The sequence below is a fragment of the Taurulus bubalis genome (assembly GCF_910589615.1).
Source record: "Taurulus bubalis genome assembly, chromosome: 12".
Lineage (NCBI taxonomy): Eukaryota > Metazoa > Chordata > Actinopteri > Perciformes > Cottidae > Taurulus > Taurulus bubalis.
Window position 1 is genome coordinate 28,082,509 of NC_136600.1, and position 22,500 is coordinate 28,105,008.

Here is a 22,500-nt window from a genome sequence, read left to right on the forward strand (position 1 = left end):
GTAGTGCAGCATGGATCTACAGGATGTTGTGTAGCAGGATGTTGTGTAGCATGGGCCTACAGGATGTTGTGTAGCACGGACCTACAGGATGTTGTGTAGCATGGACCTACAGGATGTAGTGTAGAACGGACCTACAGGATGTTGTGTAGCATGGACCTACAGGATGTTGTGTAGCATGGACCTACAGGATGTTGTGTAGTATGGATTTACAGGATGTTGAGCAGCATGTGTGGACATCCTCTGAGAGATGTCAGTCAGAGATTCATGCTGCTACCTGTGTTTCCGACTGGGGAAACGAGAGGATCAGTTGGGTGTCATCAGCATAGCTATGGTAGGAAAAGCCATGTGAGTGAATGACAGAGCCGTGAGAGTTGGTGTACAGAGAGAAGAGGAGAGGACCCAGGACGGAGCCTTGAGGGACTCCAGTAGTGAGAGAACAAGGTTCAGACACAGATCCTCTCCACGTTACCCGGTAGGTGCGGTCGTTGAGGTTGTGGGCATAGGTTCCACATTTTCCATTGTATAGTGACAGGAAGTGGCTTGTTTTTCAAATTAAAGGCCCCTAAACAGTCACAGTATCGTCACAGGAAGCAAGAGAGCATAAAGATTTCAGATGATCTTATTCAAACAAGATAATTAAGAGTAATAGTCAACTTCAGCTCACAAATCCAGAATCTAAAACTCTCATAGTAACTTATTTCATTGCTAAAACAACATTTATCGTCCTTCATCCATAAACCTTCCTTCCCGTTTAGCTGCCATGTGCCGAGTCATACTCTATTGAAACGAAGTATTTTTACAGTGTGGTAATAGTACTTTTACTGTGTGGTAATTGTAATGCATGGTATGAATACATTTGCTGTGTAGTATTAGTGCTTTTACTGTAGGACAGTATTTTTACAGTGTGGCATTAGTATTTTTACTGGAGTAAATGTTGTGAATACAACCTTCACCTCAACATAAAGATGTCACTCGTATACAAACAGACTGCAGCTGTTCCAGGTTTCATTTGTTTATTTTCTAGAAAATATTTTGTGAAGGTACAGTCTCTTTACAAATCTCTCCTGTTAGTTTCAGAAGCACATATTATCATATTTACAACACTCAACATTCCCTGGTTATTTATTACGAGGTTCAAATAAAAATATCAATGAAACAAAAAGTCAATTTATTATTCAAATACAAAGCACAATAAGCAGAATGTGGATTTATTATACGAACAGGAATAACTAACTAATATGAGAGCAATTATTATCAAACATCAATAAAAAAAAATTGAAAAATATAGGAAATATGGCCTTCAACTGATCCCTAGTGCGCACAGACACACAACTACCCTGCTGGTCACCAGCTCCCCTTACTGGCAGAGCCTGGAACTGCATGGTAACTTGCAACAGGTGTATTGCATAACAACGCACACGCACGTACATTATGGGATAATATATATATATATATATATATATATATATATATATATATATATATATATATATATATATATATATACACACACACACACACACACACACACACACACACACATACATACATATATACATACATACATACATACATACACTAATTGACTTGTGGTTTGAGGGGACATACAGACATGATTGACTTGTGGTTTGAGGGGACATACAGACATGATTGACTTGTGGTTTGAGGGGACATACAGACATGATTGACTTGTGGTTTGAGGGGACATACAGACATGATTGACTTGTGGTTTGAGGGGACATACAGACATGATTGACTTGTGGTTTGAGGGGACATACAGACATGATTGACTTGTGGTTTGTCCTCCAGAGGACACAAGGAACACAATCCTCCAAACTTCAGGCACACGACTGATTTTTTATGACTTCTGGTTTCTAATCTAAAAAGGCATTATAGTTTTTTCTTCTGTTTTCCTTCAGACTCTCTGAGTCCACTTAGTTTCCAAACGTTTCCGAAATTTTCTGGACCTGTAACAGAACCCTCCATACCACAGGAACCCTACAACAGAACCCTCCATGCCACAGGAACCCTACAACAGAACCCTCCATGCCACAGGAACCCTGCAACAGAACCCTCCATACCACGGAAACCAAGCAACAAAATCTTCCAGACCGCAAAAACCATGCAACAGAACTCTCCATACCACGGGAAACATGCAACAGAACTCTCGATACTGCAGGAACCATGTAACAGAACCATCCATACTGCAGGAACCATGTAACAGAACCCTTGATACTGCAGGAACCATGCAATAGAACCCTCCATACTGCAGGAACCATGCAATAGAACCCTCCATACTGCAGGAACCAGGCAACAGAACCCTCCATACTGCAGGAACCATACAACAGAACCCTCCATACTGCAGGAACCATGCAATAGAACCCTCCATACTGCAGGAACCAGGCAACAGAACCCTCCATACTGCAGGAACCATGCAACAGAACCCTCCATACTGCAGGAACCATGCAACAGAACCCTCCATACGGCAGGAAACATGCAACAGAACCCTCCATACTGCAGGAACCATGCAATAGAACCCTCCATACGGCAGGAACTATGCAACAGAACCCTCCATACTGCAGGAACCATGCAACAGAACCCTCTATACTGCAGGAACCATGCAACAGAACCCTCTATACTGCAGGAACCATGCAACAGAACCCTCTATACTGCAGGAACCATGCAACAGAACCCTCCATACTGCAGGAACCATGCAACAGAACTATGACACGGGAAATATGCAACAGAACCAAAACAACAGAATTCCTTTCATTACATTTTGGGATTTGGTGGATTTTTGTTAAATTAAGATTTTGTACCAAATAAAAAAATATTTCTGATCAAACCTCTGAGTTTTTATTTTGTTGACAAATCAATATAATAAATAACGTTCGGTGCATAAGTTCACTTTTTACGACCTATTCTACTAAAAAGTGTTTTCTTCCCCGAAATAATCTTCAGATATGTTTTATAATACTAAAAAAAAAAATCTTCATTTTTCTTTCCTGCGACCCTTAATGGGGGTCCTGCCCCCATGTTGGGAAACCCTTCAGTACTGGAGGATAAATGTGAAATATAGAATTAAAAGGGACTGAACTTTAAACCTAAAGAATTTTACAAACCACAAAGTTCTGTTTTCTTCTTCTCTCATCTTAAATATTTATACTCTATTCATTTTTTGTTAAAGATATTATCTGAAGAATTATATACATACAGATTTAGACCACTTTGGTTTAAAAATACAACTTTATAGTCAAAATATTAATAATATTTAGGTTACATAAAACTATGTATTTATGCTCTAAACACAGGTGCAGCAATGCAGGTAGAGAGGGGCGGGGCTTAGGGCTGTCAATCACAGTGACGGGTCAAAGGTTAATCTCCAAAAGCTGCATTTGGGTTTTATGATGAAGCTTTCAGACAAAGATGATTTAGACATGACAAAGTACACAGAGTACACAGGTTACACAGAGTACACCGTAAGGGACACGGTGTTGTCACGCTGTCATGGCGACGTCACCTTGGACATTTTTCACTGTTTGTAGACAATGAATTGAGAACATAGTTGGCAGATTAATTGATGATAAAATAATGGTCCTACTAGTTATTGGCTTTTGGCACTTTGGGGGTAAAGTGTGTGTCTCTTTAAGAACGTCTCAGACGTCAGGCTTCCAGACGGGAGAACCACGTGGTTCCTTCTGCTCCGGTGGCAGAACCTTCTGGATCAAGTATCAGGCCCATAAACGATGCATAGTTGGTTCTGTGACGGGGAACCGGGTTCAGACCGGCGCTGGCAGATCCGTGAGACCTCAAGGTCAAACGTTCCAACCGGTTTGATTCTTTAAAGTAAAAACATGAACTTCATGTCTCTGACGTGGGAGGGACAAACTCTTCTGATTCGCTGGAAGTATTGATACAGATGCATTGAAATGAATTATTATATATATATAAAAATAAGAAAAACCAACATTGCTGAGGAACGGGCGATCGAGCCGTTTTACCGCAGAAAGAAACATTTTCGTTTCATTCAGAAGAAGAAAGTCTATTTGTGAAGATTAAAAGGAAAAGCTTTTAGTCCTCGATCCAAAGAAAAGCTTTTAGTCCTCGATCCAAAGAAAAGCTCAAGTATTCCAATCTTCAGGAGGATCCACGGGTCATGAATGACGAGGGGTTGCTGGTTTGACGTGAAGCGCTTTATTCCTGAACAGACTCACAAGCTAATGCCCAAAGAGAAACGTCTTGGCTCTGGACCTGGTTCTGGACTCGGTTCTGGACTTGAAGCATAGCGGGTTAAGACTCCCCTCCTCCGGTTCTCTCAGACCCCGGACACAGGTCTGAGACCGGGCCTCTCTTGGGTCACTTCAGCCGGTCGGACCGGAAGGAGTCCTCCACCGCCGGGTCGGCCAGCATCAGGTCTCCGTCCAGCAGGTCCAGAGCCAGCGGGTCCATCCTCAGGGGATCCTCCAGGGAGAACGGGTCCATCTCAAAGCCCGGGACGTGGGACAGAGCGCTGGCTATCTCTTTGGACAGGCCTGGGGGGGAGTCTCCTGCAGGGAGGAGGAGGGGGGGAGGAGAGAGAGAGAGAGGAGGGATGAGAGAGAGATGAGAGAGGGAGAGGGAAGAGAGAGAGAAGAGAAGGAGAGAGGGAGGAGGGATGAGAGAGGAGAGAGAGAGGGAGGAGGGATGAGAGAGAGATGAGAGAGGGAGAGGGAAGAGAGAGAGAAGAGAGAGGGAAGAGATGAGAGAGGGAGGAGAGAGGAGAGAGGAGGGAGGAGGGAGAGGAGAGAGAGAGGGAAGAGAGAGGAGACGGAGAAGAGAGGGAGGAGAGAGGAGAGGAGAGAGAGAGGAGAGAGAGGAGAGAGGAGGGAAGAGAAGGAGAGAGAGAGGGAGGAGGGAGGAGAGAGAGGAGAGAGAGAGGAGAGAGAGGGAGGAGGGAGAGCGGAGAGAGAGAGGGAAGAGATGAGAGAGGGAGGTTTGGTTTTAAAAATTCCTTTATTCCACTATTTGCAGTGAAACAAAACTCTCTAAAACATCACTTGAAAACAAACAAACAAAAATACTAGACGAACAAACAAGACCTTAGCCACCGAACAAGAACAAACACTCTATAGTTCACCACCAGCTCTCCAGCAGCGTCCACTGAGCATAAAATGCTCCCTGTAGCCCATCTGTCCCTGAAAGCCTGCATGTCGTCCATTGCCTTGTAATAGGCGCGTTCCACCCTGAGTCGGGCCTTCAACAGTCCCTTCATAACTTGCGCCGGGTCCTCAGTACCGGAACCCCCTACCCGATTCTTCCGCGTCAGCCAGATAGCCAGCTTTGCAGAGCCGGACAGAAAGTTCACCAGCGTGTGTACAGCCTTCTTTTTTGGGGAATATTTTGGCCCGAAAATAAACATATACATGGAAAACCCCTCTCCAAGCCCCTGAAACCATACTTTCAATAGTTCAAACAGTACTGATAGCCGAGGACACTGAACAAAGAGGTGTTCCAGGGTCTCAGTCTGACAGCAGAAAACGCATTCCTCCCCAATGTGAGGGTCCAGGTGCGCCTGGTATCTGTTTGTGGCTATTGCCCCGTGTACAACCCTCCACTAGAGGTCTGCTGTCCGCTTCTGAACGGGCATTTTGTACAAGCACCTCCAGCTGCCCTTCGGGGAAAAAGCCGGGCCAAAAAAGCCGGTCCACCTCGACTCCCTGACCCCTTCCAGCGAGCGCACGTTCACCACTTTCACCACTATCACACAGATCTTATAGATTGCCCTTTTCCCCTTTGCCTGAAAGCTGTCCAGACGGGGGGTTTTGAACGACAGCAGCTGGTTTCCTCCCTCCTGCCAGTCCCCCACCGCTGGGGCGATGAGCAGAGTGGGGGGGATGTAGTCGCTCTCCTCGTCCCACTGCCCCGTCAGCGCATGGCGTCCTGCAGCTGCCCTCAGGTGTTGCGGCAGTTCAGCAAAGACCTCCTCCACTATTTTTCCAGCCAGCCTGACCGACACAATGTTGGTGTTCTGCCTGAACGCGGCCACGCCTGCTGCCGTCGATGACATGCTCACCAAGTGCCCCAGTTTGGTGCAGCCGGCTTCTCTCAGGCGTGTCCGCAGGCTGGCAGACTGCAGTGTTTGAGTCCTTATAAAATTACTGAAGAACAGCGGTTCCTCCAGCAGCCACACGCCTGGAGTCTCATTGGGGTCCCTGGCGATGTTAAAGACCTGCCAGGCCTGCAGAACAGAGTGGTAGAACGGTGTTAGCCCGGCCAAGTCCACCTCCTCTGGTTGCAGGAGAAAAAGCTGTTTTTCGTACCCAAGCCGCCCAGCCTCCTCAGCAGCAGTCGGGCAGTGTCCATCCAGCTGGGGCCACAGTCGTACAGCAGCTTCTGCGCAGTCCGGAGTCTAAAGGTAAGGATCCTGGACTGGATGTCAATGAGCCCCTGCCCCCCCTCTTCCACAGGCAGATAGAGGGCCGCCGCCCGAATCCAGTGCCGGCCAGACCAGAAAAAGTCCACAACCAACCTCTGTACTGCTGCTATGAGGCCTCCTGGTGGTGTCAGAGCGATAAGTCTGTGCCACAGAGTTGAGGCAACCAAGCTGTTAGCAACCAGAACCCTCCCCCTAGAGGACAGCTGGGGCAATAACCATCTCCATTTAGAGAAACGGGCACACACCTTCCCCTCAGTTCCCTCCCAGTTCTGTTTTTAAAGCCCTCTGTTCCCAAAAACACACCCAGCACCTTCAAACCCTCCTTTCCCCACTGAAGACCGCCGGGCAGGTGAGGCACCACCTGCTGCATCCACCGTCCTAACAATAAGCCTTCCGATTTTGCCCAGTTCACCCGTGCAGAAGAGGCCTTTTCATGAAGTGACAATGTCTCCTGTAGTAACAAGACATCTCCCTGGGCCCTGATGAAGAAGCTTGCATCGTCCGCATACGCTGACACCGTGATTGGACGACAAAGGCTAGAGGACCCTGGCAGTGACAAACCCCCGAGCCGACTTCTCAACCTGCAGAGCATTGGTTCAAAGGCAAGACTGTGTAGAGAGCACCTTGTAGTCCGTGCAGAACAGGGCTACTGGTCTCCAGTTCTTGAGGAGAGCCAAATCGCCCTTCTTAGGCAGCAAAGAAAGTACTGCTCTCTTGCAAGAAACAGGGAGCGATCCGGCCCTGAAGCATTCCATCAGGACGCCATGGAAGTCCGGACCGATGATGTTCCAAAAGGGCTTGAGTGCAGAGGCCGTCGATTCCCGGGGTCCTCCCCGATGCCAGCTGGCCCACCGCAACCGTCAGCTCCTCCAGGGTCAGCTCCCCGTCCAGCACAGACATGTCCCCTGGGCTGAGATGTGGTAGCCCCTCCAGAAGCTCCTCGCGGCTCTCCTGACAGCATTGCTCTTCCCCAAACAATGCTGTGTAGAAGTCTGTGGCATGGGTCCTCATCTCCCTCTGGTCGGTGGTTACCCTCCCTCCTGGGAGCTTCAGGCAGGACATCTGCTTCCTCTGTGCCGTCGCTCTCTCTAGCTTGAAAAAGAAAGAGCTTGGGCCATCCATGTCCTTCATCTGGAGAAAACGGGCCCTAACCAGAGCCCCCTTCGCTCTCTCCTGTAGGAAAGAGTTCAGCTCCATCCTCCTGTCCCTCAGCAGCTGACCTATACTAGGATCTGGGTCCCTCTGAAACCTATCCTCAATGTTTTTTATGCTCGCCTCCAGGTCTTTGACTGCAGACTTTACTACTGCAGTGGTGTTTGCAGTATATTGCTGGCAAAACACCCGGATCTGCGCTTTTCTTACCTCCCACCATTGCTTCAGAGAGTCAAAGCGCACCTTTTCCGCTTGCCAGTGCTGCCAAAGGACGCCAAAAACCTGACAAAAAGTGCTGTCGTGCAGAAGAGTGTTATTAAAATGCCAGTAGGAAAAGGCCCTTTCCCCTGGGGAGGTTATCAAACCTATACTCACAAGGTGATGGTCAGTGAACCCAACCTGACTGATAGTGCTGTTTTTAATGCTGGAGATAAGGCTGCTCGAGATATAAATTCTGTCCAGCCTAGCTGCACTCACCCTGTCGTTGGTGACCCTCACCCAGGTGTACTGTCTAGCCAGCGGATGTTTCACTCTCCAGGCAACCAGCAGATCTAAATGAGTGACGACATTGTGGAGTGTGTGAGCCGACTGTGCGTGTGGTTCCTCACGGTTCCTGTCCATGGTGAAGTCCAGTGTGCAGTTAAAATCCCCCCCTATGATCAGCTGCTCCTGCTGTTCACAAAACAATAAAACGAGCCCTCTATCTCTGCCGTCACCACCAGCAGACGACCCTTCACCACCTCGGTGACCGACAGGACAGTTGCGTTCACCGCCGTTTTAATGAGCACGGCTACTACGGCGCTGAGGTTGGTGCCGTGGCTCAGGGTGCATGAACCCTCCCACCATAAACCCCAGTCTACCTCATCTAAAGGAGTGGTATGGGTTTCCTGCAAAAAGAGGAGGCCCAACCTTTTTTGTTTCGTGACTTCAATTATTTCTGCTCCTTTGAGCCGTTGATGTTTAGCGACCCTATATTAAAGCTCTGCATTAAGAGGTCAGAGGAGAGAAGGAGACAGTTCAAGACCAGAAGTAAACAGCCAATGAAATAACCCGTGTGACACATGATCATTTTCCCTTAGTCGTTTTAACCTTTTTCCATCCATCCATCCATTATCAGCCGCTTATCCGGGGTCGGGTCGCGGTGGCAGCAGGTCCATCAGGCCGACCCAGGCTTCCCTCTCACCCGCAACACTTTCCAGCTCATTCTGGGGGATCCCGAGGCGTTCCAAGGCCAGCCGGGAGATATAATCCCTCCAGCGTGTCCTCGGTCTTCCCCAGGTCTCCTACCAGTTGGACGTGCCTGGAAAACCTCTAATGGGAGGCGTTTTAACCTTTTTTCCAGTTTTAACTTTCCTTGCCTCCCTCAAATTTGTGATGTGTTTCTTCAGACGGAAACGCTTCCGTTCGTCCAAAGCCTCATAACCCACCTCTTTCTTCAGCGCCCCGACAGACTGAATGAACTTTTCAATGTTGTGAAAGTGATCAGTCAGGATTACAGATTTGTTAAAAGTGTCATCCAAAAAAGCGTTGATCTCCTCTAGTGAATACCGATCAGCACTAACTAAAATAACTAAACAAAAACTCAAACTAAACTAACTCAAACTAAACGAACTAAACTAACTCAAATTAAACTCACTCAAACTAAACTAATTCAAACTAATTCAAACTAACTAACTGAATAGACTAAACTAACCCAAACTAACTAACTCAAACTAAACTAACTGAATAAACCCACCAGTGAGGATGATGTTAGGCACGTTGTGTCGCCCGTCCCGGCCATAGTTCTGGTTCTGGTTGTTGAGGACCTGCTGGTCCACTGGGTCCTGCAGGTCCAGGTGGGCCTGGGTGTTGAGGTACTGGTTTTTGTCACTGGTGCAGCTCAGACCGCTGTGGCTCAGACCGCTGTGGCTCAGGGACAGACAGTCCCCCTGGTTCTCTGTTGGGAACTGAAGCAAAGAGAAGGAGAGTTGACTGTACTACATCAAGAGGGACATGTTGTACTTTTTATTTCTTTTGACAGCTTTAGTTACAGTTTTTCATCCCCTTCCTGTCTAGTAAAAATGTCCAGCTGTGTTGATGATGAATGTTTGTGATAAACTGAAGGATGAAGTGTTGAAGAGTAAACATCCAAGAGTAAAATCTATTGTCCTTCTGGTCACATGCCATCTATTGTCCTTCTAGTCACATGTCATCTATTGTCCTTCTGGTCACATGCCATCTATTGTCCTTCTGGTCACATGCCATCTATTGTCCTTCTAGTCACATGCCATCTATTGTCCTTCTGGTCACATGTCATCTATTGTCCTTCTGGTCACATGCCATCTATTGTCCTTCTGGTCACATGCCATCTATTGTCCTTCTGGTCACATGCCATCTATTGTCCTTCTGGTCACATGCCATCTATTGTCCTTCTGGTCACATGCCATCTATTATCATGCTCCCTTCAGAGACCAGTGGTGACATCATGCTCCCTTCAGACACTGTGACAGTGCTGGTTACCTGGTGGGTGGATCTGCCCGTGAGCTGTAGACTCAGGTAGGGGTCGTCCAGTAGAGAGTTGAACAAGGCATCCTGGAAAGCATGGAATATAAATCTTGTTTACAACAAAACCTAAAACAACATCCCCCTTTCTTTCTCCCCATTGCTATTTTTTGTAAAGTTTCTAGAAAGCATTAATTTTTACTCTCACTCTTTAACACATATTTCTCAGTTTCTTTCTATTACCCTCTTTAGTATTTCCTGCTGAATATTTTCTTTTTTCTACTTCTCCTCCACTACATCTCACAGGTAAATATTGTACTTTATACTGTAATGTCTGATGGGGTTGTCGTCACTTACGTTGTAAATGTTACTGACGGTGTTGTAGTCACTTACGTTGTAAATGTTTCATGATGGGGTTGTAGTCACGTTGTAAATGTTTCATGATGGGGTTGTAGTCACTTACGTTGTAAATGTTTCATGATGGGGTTGTAGTCACTTACGTTGTAAATGTTACTGACGGTGTTGTAGTCACTTACGTTGTAAATGTTTCTGACGGTGTTGTAGTCACTTACGTTGTAAATGTTTCTGATGGGGTTGTAGTCACTTACGTTGTAAATGTTTCATGATGGGGTTGTAGTCACTTACGTTGTAAATGTTACTGACGGTGTTGTAGTCACTTACGTTGTAAATGTTTCTGATGGGGTTGTAGTCACTTACGTTGTAAATGTTTCATGATGGGGTTGTAGTCACTTACGTTGTAAATGTTTCATGATGGGGTTGTAGTCACTTACGTTGTAAATGTTTCATGATGGGGTTGTAGTCACTTACGTTGTAAATGTTTCATGACGGTGTTGTAGTCACTTACGTTGTAAATGTTTCATGATGGGGTTGTAGTCACTTACGTTGTAAATGTTTCTGATGGGGTTGTAGTCACTTACGTTGTAAATGTTTCATGATGGGGTTGTAGTCACTTACGTTGTAAATGTTTCATGATGGGGTTGTAGTCACTTACGTTGTAAATGTTTCATGATGGGGTTGTAGTCACTTACGTTGTAAATGTTTCATGATGGGGTTGTAGTCACTTACGTTGTAAATGTTTCATGACGGTGTTGTAGTCACTTACGTTGTAAATGTTTCATGATGGGGTTGTAGTCACTTACGTTGTAAATGTTTCTGATGGGGTTGTAGTCACTTACATTGTAAATGTTTCATGATGGGGTTGTAGTCACTTACGTTGTAAATGTTTCATGACGGTGTTGTAGTCACTTACGTTGTAAATGTTTCATGACGGTGTTGTAGTCACTTACGTTGTAAATGTTACTGACGGTGTTGTAGTCACTTACGTTGTAAATGTTTCTGATGGGATTGTAGTCACTTACATTGTGAATGTTTCTGATGGGGTTGTAGTCACTTACATTGTGAATGTTTCTGATGGGGTTGTAGTCACTTACGTTGTAAATGTTTCTGATGGGGTTGTAGTCACTTACGTTGTAAATGTTTCTGATGGGGTTGTAGTCACTTACGTTGTAAATGTTTCTGATGGGGTTGTAGTCACTTACATTGTGAATGTTTCTGATGGGGTTGTAGTCACTTATGTTGTAAATGTTTCTGATGGGGTTGTAGTCACTTACATTGTAAATGTTACTGATGGGATTGTAGTCACTTACATTGTGAATGTTTCTGATGGGGTTGTAGTCACTTACGTTGTAAATGTTTCTGATGGGGTTGTAGTCAGTTACGTTGTGAATGTTTCTGATGGGGTTGTAGTCACTTACGTTGTAAATGTTTCTGATGGGGTTGTAGTCACTTACATTGTAAATGTTTCTGATGGTGTTGTAGTCACTTACATTGTGAATGTTTCTGATGGTGTTGTAGTCACTTACGTTGTAAATGTTTCTGATGGGGTTGTAGTCACTTACATTGTGAATGTTTCTGACGGTGTTGTAGTCACTTACATTGTGAATGTTTCTGATGGTGTTGTAGTCACTTACATTGTGAATGTTTCTGATGGTGTTGTAGTCACTTACATTGTGAATGTTTCTGATGGTGTTGTAGTCACTTACATTGTGAATGTTTCTGATGGGGTTGTAGTCACTTACATTGTGAATGTTTCTGATGGTGTTGTAGTCACTTACATTGTGAATGTTTCTGGCGGTGTTGTAGTCACTTACATTGTGAATGTTTCTGGCGGTGTTGTAGTCACTTACATTGTGAATGTTTCTGGCGGTGTTGTAGTCACTTACGTTGTAAATGTTTGACGGTGTTGTAGTCACTTACATTGTGAATGTTTGACGGGGTTGTAGTCACTTACATTGTGAATGTTTCTGATGGTGTTGTAGTCACTTACATTGTGAATGTTTCTGGCGGTGTTGTAGTCACTTACATTGTGAATGTTTCTGGCGGTGTTGTAGTCACTTACGTTGTAAATGTTTGACGGGGTTGTAGTCACTTACATTGTGAATGTTTCTGATGGTGTTGTAGTCACTTACATTGTGAATGTTTCTGGCGGTGTTGTAGTCACTTACATTGTGAATGTTTCTGATGGTGTTGTAGTCACTTACGTTGTAAATGTTTCTCACAGTGTTGTAGTCACTTACATTGTAGTCACTTACGTTGTAGAGGTCGGTGGCCAGGTTGTGGCTGATCTGTTGGAGCTGTGGAAGGCCGACAGCTTGGTGCTGCTCCGCCTGCTGCTCCGTTTCCTGTTTGAGTTGACACTGAGAGGAGCTCTGCACGCACTGATCTGGCGGCCTCTCGTTCTTTATCAGCTGCGAGTTCATCGTGTTCGCCTGCTGTTCCATCGGCCTCTGTTGCTGCTGAGAAAAGCATCGGACTCACTCTGTAAGCTGAACTGGAGAATGTAATATATTTTAATCCATCAATCGACCTACTGATCCAAAGTGCTGCTGCATGTGCTGGTTTTGAGAGTTGCGTAGGTTCTGCAGGAGATGCTGCTGCTGCTGCTGAGCACTAGGCCGCGGCTGCTGAAGGCGGTGCAGCTGTTGGTGGTGCTGGCTCATCGGAGAGGGTTGCTGGCCCGGCTGGGAGCCCTGCAGACCGGGGAGGGGCTGGTGCTGGTGGGACTGGCTGAGTGGGTAAGGAGGGAGCCTCTGGTCCAGAGGCAGTTTGCTGGTGTCCAGAGGGACGCCCTAGGAGGGTTAGGGTTTTTTATTAATATATATTTATTAATATATATTTATTAATATATATTTATTAACGGTGCCGATGTGATCACATCACAATGAAAAGTTGTCTTTGCTGCAGTTTTGAAACTACCAAAAAAAGAAGAAAATTAGCTCTCTTAGTCTCCGTGTCACGTTAATAATGACACTCGAAGTAATACATACATTATTCTTTCTTAAATATTTTATTCTCTGTTTTAGAATAATCATCTTAAATTGAGCTTTGAAATAATTAAATATTTAAACTATCTGCAAGCAATACAGTTCAATAATAATATCTATTTAACACCAATGTCTTGTTTCTTCAAACAACGGCTTTTATTTATGCAACAATATCACAGCATCATATTTCATTTTGTATCATTAAAATCACACAGACCCACAGACACACAGGCATTGTGTGTCTGTCTGTTTTTTCCAATATGTCAGCTTTCAGCATTCCAACACATTTTCAGCAGGAAATGCACTTTCTAGTTGTGAATTATTCGTGATGATTTCTCATCTATGAAGCAACACCGGATGTGTGATGGAGGACAGTTTGTATGATACCTGTGTGATGGAGGACAGTGTGTATGATACCTGTGTGATGGAGGACAGTGTGTATGATACCTGTGTGATGGAGGACAGTGTGTATGATACCTGTGTGATGGAGGACAGTGTGTATGATACCTGTGTGATGGAGGACAGTGTGTATGATACCTGTGTGATGGAGGACAGTGTGTATGATACCTGTGTGATGGAGGACAGTTTGTATGATACCTGTGTGATGGAGGACAGCGTGGGCGAGATGGTGGGGGAGAACTGTTTGGAGTGATGCCTCCGTGACTCCGCCCCCATGGGCAGGATGAGCGGGGAGAGCTGTGCCCGTCTCCGTGGCGACGTGCTGAGTGACGGCTGGCCCTGTCCAATGAGCAGTGGCGAGTAGCCGGAGCTGGAGCTGTAGCCGGTGGACCCCGACTGCAGGGAGGAGCTACTGAGGGAGGAGTGCAGCGATTGGCTGCTGAGGGAAGACGGCAATGAGGGGGAGGAGCTGAGAGACGACTGCAGCGAGGGGTTGCTGAGCGACGAGTGCAGGGAGGCGGAGCTTAGAGAGCTGGAGAAGGAGTGGCTGCTCAGCGAGGACTGGATGTTGGGGTTGCTGAGCGAGGACTGCAGGGAGGGGCTACTGAACGTGCTCTGTAGAGACGCCAGGAGACCTGGGGGCAAACAAACACCTGTGAGCACTTGGGGCAAACAAACACCTGTGAGCACCTGGGGACAAACAAACACCTGAGACAAACAAACACCTGTGAGCACCTGGGGGCAAACAAACACCTGAGACAAACAAACACCTGTGAGCACCTGGGGGCAAACAAACACCTGAGACAAACAAACACCTGTGAATACCTGGGGGCAAACAAACACCTGTGAGCACCTGGGGGCAAACAAACACCTGAGACAAACAAACACCTGTGAGCACCTGGGGGCAAACAAACACCTGAGACAAACAAACACCTGTGAGCACCTGGGGGCAAACAAACACCTGAGACAAACAAACACCTGTGAGCACCTGGGGGCAAACAAACACCTGAGACAAACAAACACCTGTAAGCACCTGGGGCAAACAAACACCTGTGAATACCTGGGGGCAAACAAACACCTGTGAGCACCTGGGGGCAAACAAACACCTGAGACAAACAAACACCTGTGAGCACCTGGGGGCAAACAAACACCTGTGAACACCTGAGACAAACAAACACCTGTAAGCACCTGGGGGCAAACAAACACCTGTGAGCACCTGAGACAAACAAACACCTGTGAACACCTGAGACAAACAAACACCTGTGAGCACCTGGGGGCAAACAAACACCTGTGAGCACCTGGCCTCCCGCCACAGACTGGTGACCACGTCAGGAAAAGTAAAGACACCAGACAGGAGCCCCATGTCCCCATCTTAGTCCTACGACTAAACATGTTTTACAAAGAGACAAAGTGAAATATTCTGTGAACAATAATATAACACAGGGGAAACTGTGAAATCAGTGGATATTTGTCACTCTTCCTTGATAAATGTCTTTCAGATGCAACTTATAGTTGCTTGTCTCTTTCGTTGAGTGGACTAGCGAGACAAGGGAAAGCAGCAAAAGGGTTTTATTTCTAAAAGCCAAGTCTGGATCTTACAATTCCCATGATGCAACTCAATAGCATATTTTGGTGAGACGCTCAAACTCCACACAGTTCGTAATGCATCTGAAACCTTTCAGAGAACACAAGATTATTTTATGAATAAAAGTGAAGACACTGAAGAGACGATGTACACACCTGAGTATATATACTCCCTCCAATCCACAGCTCGGGTCTACTCTCAGACCTGCTTCAGGCCCAAAGCCAGGAACAAGACCTGCAGCTCCAGCGAGTGTTTTCATCATATTGTCAAGTAACAATATAACATGTTTGACATTCCTCTTACGCATTCAAACTAAATGCTAACAACTTGAGTGTTTCAGATTCCCCTTGTGGACCTCGGGGGCAACAAGAGGATTCAGACTCGGGTTCAGAGAAGCGGCTGCAACAGCTTCCTGCCTGCGGTCGCTCAGTCACCTCACCAACGATGAAACATTTTCCGACTGCACACAACCTTTGAAGGCTGAACGTAGAGCCGTACATCATCATCATCTCTTCCACTCTCACCCACATACTTCCTCTGCTAACCTTCACATGAGTCACTGAGCTCGGACCTGGATCCAGACCCCCTCAGCAGGAAGCTGTCTTTTCAAGCTGTTGCTCGAGGAACTGAACGCTGACTGAAAACCGTCCTGAAGTGACCTTGCCATAAGAATGAAGGCAGAAACAGAGACCTGCTAAATGGAAGCAGGTCAGCCCACTGAGACTGGATTCCCTTCATTGTTTTTCTAATCTATAATGAAATGTCAACACCAATCAGAACTTGTCTCGGTCCTCAAAGACACTCAGTCAACATGCTGCTGCAGACTGTACCTGGTGTGTGGTGGTGGAAGTTGCCGTTGCCTCCCTGTACGTTGGCGACATTGATGCCCAGCTGAGTGAGGGTGGAGGCCAGGTTCCCTGTGCTGCCGCCCCCGCTCAGAGAGGAGGATCCTGGGTAGCTGGGCTCGTCCTGATCAAGCGGTGTGGGCAGCGGGGAGGGGAAGTGAAGGCTGGACAGGTCGGGAAGCGAGCCGCCGGTATTGAGCCCCGGCGGGATGCCGTGAGTCGGCGTGGACGGCTGCTCCGGGGATGTGAAGATACTAAGAGGACACAGAGCATTAACATGGGCATTAAGACATGCTGAAAAATTATCATTAAGAAGTCTCATAGAATGAATGGCTCCAGACATATTTAATACAGTTCAACTCTTTAGTAACTCCTGATCCGATCCCACTTTGTCGTCTTCTAACTATAACTGAATTTATTTTGCATCGCCCAAAATCCCAAACTCTCCTAAGAATGACAATAGATGTCATGTGACCAGAATGAACAACACAACAAAGTTATAACGCATTCAATGTATATGGCATAATGATTCATATCATGAGTAGTAGGCAAGAGCAGGTCTTAGATAAAACCCCAACCAGCGTCCAGTTGAAACCAGGACCAGTGTCCACGGTACACCAGTAACAACACGGTAGACCAGTAACACCAGGGTAGACCAGCAACAGCACAGTAGACCAGTAACAACACGGTACACCAGTAACACCAGGGTAGACCAGTAACAGCACAGTAGACCAGTAACAACACGGTAGACCAGTAACACTAGGGTAGACCAGTAACACCAGTAACACCACTGTACACCAGCAACAACACGGTACACCAGTAACAACACGGTAGACCAGTAACACAAGGGTAGACCAGTAACACCAGTAACACCACGGTACACCAGTAACAACACGGTAGACCAGTAACACTAGGGTAGACCAGTAACACCAGTAACAACATGGTACACCAGTAACACCACGGTACACCAGTAACAACATGGTACACCAGTAACACCACGGTACACCAGTAACACCACGGTACACCAGTAACACCACGGTACACCAGTAACACCACGGTACACCAGTAACACCACGGTACACCAGTAACAACACGGTACACCAGTAACAACACGGTACAACAGTAACAACACGGTACAACAGTAACAACACGGTACACCAGTAACAACACGGTACAACAGTAACAACACGGTAGACCAGTAACAACACGGTACACCAGTAACAACACGGTAGACCAGTAACACCAGGGTAGACCAGTAACAGCACAGTAGACCAGTAACAACACGGTACACCAGTAACACCAGGGTAGACCAGTAACAGCACAGTAGACCAGTAACAACACGGTACACCAGTAACACCAGGGTAGACCAGAAACAGCACAGTAGACCAGTAACAACACGGTAGACAGTAACACTAGGGTAGACCAGTAACACCAGTAACACCACTGTACACCAGTAACAACACGGTACACCAGTAACAACACGGTAGACCAGTAACACAAGGGTAGACCAGTAACACCAGTAACACCACGGTACACCAGTAACACCACGGTACACCAGTAACAACACGGTAGACCAGTAACACTAGGGTAGACCAGTAACACCAGTAACAACATGGTACACCAGTAACAACATGGTACACCAGTAACACCACGGTACACCAGTAACACCACGGTACACCAGTAACACCACGGTACACCAGTAACACCACGGTACACCAGTAACAACACGGTACACCAGTAACACCACGGTACACCAGAAACAACACGGTACACCAGTAACAACACGGTACACCAGTAACAACACGGTACACCAGTAACAACACGGTACAACAGTAACAACACGGTACAACAGTAACAACACGGTACAACAGTAACAACACGGTACAACAGTAACAACACGGTAGACCAGTAACAACACGGTAGACCAGTAACACCAGGGTAGACCAGTAACAGCACAGTAGACCAGTAACAACACGGTACACCAGTAACACTAGGGTAGACCAGTAACACCAGTAACACCACGGTACACCAGTAACAACACGGTAGACCAGTAACACTAGGGTAGACCAGTAACACCAGTAACAACATGGTACACCAGTAACAACACGGTACACCAGTAACAACACGGTACACCAGTAACACCACGGTACACCAGTAACACCACGGTACACCAGTAACAACACGGTACACCAGGAACAACACGGTAGACCAGGAACAACACGGTAGACCAGTAACAACACGGTACAACAGTAACAACACGGTACAACAGTAACAACACGGTACACCAGTAACAACACGGTACACCAGTAACAACACGGTACACCAGTAACACGGTACACCAGAAACAACACGGTACAACAGTAACAACACGGTAGACCAGCAACAACACGGTAGACCAGTAACAACACGGTAGACCAGTAACAACACGGTACAACAGTAACAACACGGTACACCAGTAACAACACGGTACAACAGTAACAACACGGTACACCAGTAACAACACGGTAGACCAGTAACAACACGGTAGACCAGTAACAACACGGTACAACAGTAACAACACGGTACACCAGTAACAACACGGTACACCAGTAACAGCACAGTAGACCAGTAACAACACGGTACACCAGTAACACCAGGGTAGACCAGTAACAACACGGTACACCAGTAACACCAGGGTAGACCAGTAACAGCACAGTAGACCAGTAACAGCACAGTAGACCAGTAACAACACGGTAGACCAGTAACACTAGGGTAGACCAGTAACACTAGGGTAGACCAGTAACACCAGTAACACCACTGTACACCAGTAACAACACGGTACACCAGTAACAACATGGTAGACCAGTAACACTAGGGTAGACCAGTAACACCAGTAACACCACAGTACACCAGTAACACCACGGTACACCAGTAACAACACGGTAGACCAGTAACACTAGGGTAGACCAGTAACACTAGTAACAACATGGTACACAAGTAACAACACGGTACACCAGTAACAACACGGTACACCAGTAACAACACGGTACAACAGTAACAACACGGTACACCAGTAACAACACGGTACAACAGTAACAACACGGTACACCAGTAACAACACGGTACACCAGTAACAACACGGTACAACAGTAACAACACGGTACACCAGTAACAACACGGTACACCAGTAACAACACGGTAGACCAGTAACAACACGGTACAACAGTAACAACACGGTAGACCAGTAACAACACGGTACAACAGTAACAACACGGTACACCAGTAACAACACGGTACACCAGTAACAGCACAGTAGACCAGTAACAACACGGTACACCAGTAACACCAGGGTAGACCAGTAACAACACGGTACACCAGTAACACCAGGGTAGACCAGTAACAGCACAGTAGACCAGTAACAGCACAGTAGACCAGTAACAACACGGTAGACCAGTAACACTAGGGTAGACCAGTAACACTAGGGTAGACCAGTAACACCAGTAACACCACTGTACACCAGTAACAACACGGTACACCAGTAACAACACGGTAGACCAGTAACACTAGGGTAGACCAGTAACACCAGTAACACCACAGTACACCAGTAACACCACGGTACACCAGTAACAACACGGTAGACCAGTAACACTAGGGTAGACCAGTAACACTAGTAACAACATGGTACACAAGTAACAACACGGTACACCAGTAACAACACGGTAGACCAGTAACAACACGGTACAACAGTAACAACACGGTACACCAGTAACAACACGGTACAACAGTAACAACACGGTACACCAGTAACAACACGGTACACCAGTAACAACACGGTACAACAGTAACAACACGGTACACCAGTAACAACACGGTACAACAGTAACAACACGGTACACCAGTAACAACACGGTACACCAGTAACAACACGGTACAACAGTAACAACACGGTACACCAGTAACAACACGGTACACCAGTAACAACACGGTAGACCAGTAACAACACGGTACAACAGTAACAACACGGTACACCAGTAACAACACGGTACACCAGTAACAACACGGTACACCAGTAACAACACGGTAGACCAGTAACAACACGGTACAACAGTAACAACACGGTAGACCAGGAACAACACGGTACAACAGTAACAACACGGTAGACCAGGAACAACACGGTACAACAGTAACAACACGGTAGACCAGTAACAACACGGTAGACCAGTAACAACACGGTAGACCAGTAACAACACGGTACAACAGTAACAACACGGTACAACAGTAACAACACGGTACAACAGTAACAACACGGTAGACCAGTAACAACACGGTAGACCAGTAACAACACGGTACAACAGCAACAACACGGTAGACCAGTAACAACACGGTACAACAGTAACAACACGGTAGACCAGTAACAACACGGTACAACAGTAACAACACGGTACACCAGTAACAACACGGTACAACAGTAACAACACGGTACACCAGTAACAACACGGTAGACCAGTAACAACACGGTACACTAGTAACAACACGGTAGACCAGTAACAACACGGTACAACAGTAACAACACGGTACACCAGTAACAACACGGTACACCAGTAACAACACGGTACAACAGTAACAACACGGTAGACCAGTAACAACACGGTAGACCAGTAACAACACGGTAGACCAGTAACAACACGGTACAACAGTAACAACACGGTACACCAGTAACAACACGGTACACCAGTAACAACACGGTACACCAGTAACAACACGGTAGACCAGTAACAACACGGTACAACAGTAACAACACGGTACACCAGTAACAACACGGTACAACAGTAACAACACGGTAGACCAGTAACAACACGGTACAACAGTAACAACACGGTAGACCAGTAACAACACGGTACAACAGTAACAACACGGTACAACAGTAACAACACGGTAGACCAGTAACAACACGGTACAACAGTAACAACACGGTAGACCAGTAACAACACGGTACAACAGTAACAACACGGTAGACCAGTAACAACACGGTCCAACAGTAACAACACGGTACAACAGTAACAACACGGTCCAACAGTAACAACACGGTAGACCAGTAACAACACGGTACAACAGTAACAACACGGTACAACAGTAACAACACGGTACAACAGTAACAACACGGTAGACCAGTAACAACACGGTACAACAGTAACAACACGGTACAACAGTAAAAACACGGTACAACAGTAACAACACGGTACACCAGCAACAACACGGTCCAACAGTAACAACACGGTCCAACAGTAACAACACGGTAGACCAGTAACAACACGGTAGACCAGTAACACTAGTAACTCACTTGATGCCAGGGACTTCACAGGACTTGGGTCGGGAAGACAACAGAGGCAACTGGAGAGAGAAAATAAATGTTGTTTCTGTCTTTTATTTACCTTTTGAAAAACTGAACCATGCAGACTTCTAAATGATTATGATAATGATAATAATTTACAGAACACTTTACAAACCCCATTTTCACATGTTGAGAGGTTCAATGATAAACTTAAGGTAAAAATAAAATAGTCATTGTTAATATAATAATAATAATAATAATAATAATAATAATAATAATAATATTGTCTGTGGTGCCGCCAAAAAACAAAATGACTAAAAGGTCAGTAACAGCTATTTAAATATGAAATGTGACAATCTGTAGCGACAGGCAAATATGAATGAAAGAGATTAGAAGAACAACAACACAATGCAGCGTACCTTCTTGGTGTCCCAGGGTTTGAGCAGCTTGCCCTCGTCCAACACATTCTCTTCAATGGGGGGAACCGGGTACGGAAACACTGAGGGACAAACTTCATGTCACATTCATTACTCTCACAAAGCTCAGACTGCTTTCAGTTTGGATCTGTGCAATGAGTAAGAGAGGAAACCAAAGGACCTCTGTTGCCAAGTAATGTGTGTGAAGGTTACAGCCCTTCACTACTTATATTTAAAGACATTCCCCTTGTCTAAAGTACTGTCATCTGTGCACTTTGTTTTAGATTATATTCTACGTTTGAATTGTAAATGTCATGCTCCTATTTCGTTTTGCACTGTGTCTATTGTTTATTGTTTGTTATGCACCACCTGCCAAGACAAATTCCTTGTACGTGAAAACACACGTGGCAATACATGGTTCTGGTTCTGAAGAAGCTGCTGGGACAGACCTTCATACTAGAACCTAAATGTGTGCTTGCATGTCTTCAGTGTCTCACAGGGAGCTCTATGGAGGCTCTCCCTCTCACCCAGTCCCTCTTGTGTTGGGTCTCC

At 46.0% G+C, this 22,500-nt stretch overlaps 1 protein-coding gene across 1 annotated transcript in view; it reads right to left on the reverse strand.

Moving 5' to 3' along the window:
• Positions 1 to 4,356: 4,356 nt before the first annotated feature.
• The window catches only part of LOC306744815 (CREB-regulated transcription coactivator 2), a gene marked incomplete at both ends in the record, with an annotated part of 45,786 nt that continues 27,642 nt past the window's right edge, over positions 4,357 to 22,500 (reverse strand). Inside the window, 9 exons of the mRNA XM_079227502.1 lie at positions 4,357 to 4,547; positions 9,303 to 9,513; positions 10,067 to 10,138; positions 12,661 to 12,864; positions 12,940 to 13,197; positions 13,990 to 14,426; positions 16,207 to 16,475; positions 21,542 to 21,591; positions 21,952 to 22,031. Coding sequence (XP_079083628.1) covers positions 4,357 to 4,547; positions 9,303 to 9,513; positions 10,067 to 10,138; positions 12,661 to 12,864; positions 12,940 to 13,197; positions 13,990 to 14,426; positions 16,207 to 16,475; positions 21,542 to 21,591; positions 21,952 to 22,031 — 1,772 coding nt within the window. The remainder of the gene's footprint in view (positions 4,548 to 9,302; positions 9,514 to 10,066; positions 10,139 to 12,660; positions 12,865 to 12,939; positions 13,198 to 13,989; positions 14,427 to 16,206; positions 16,476 to 21,541; positions 21,592 to 21,951; positions 22,032 to 22,500) is intronic.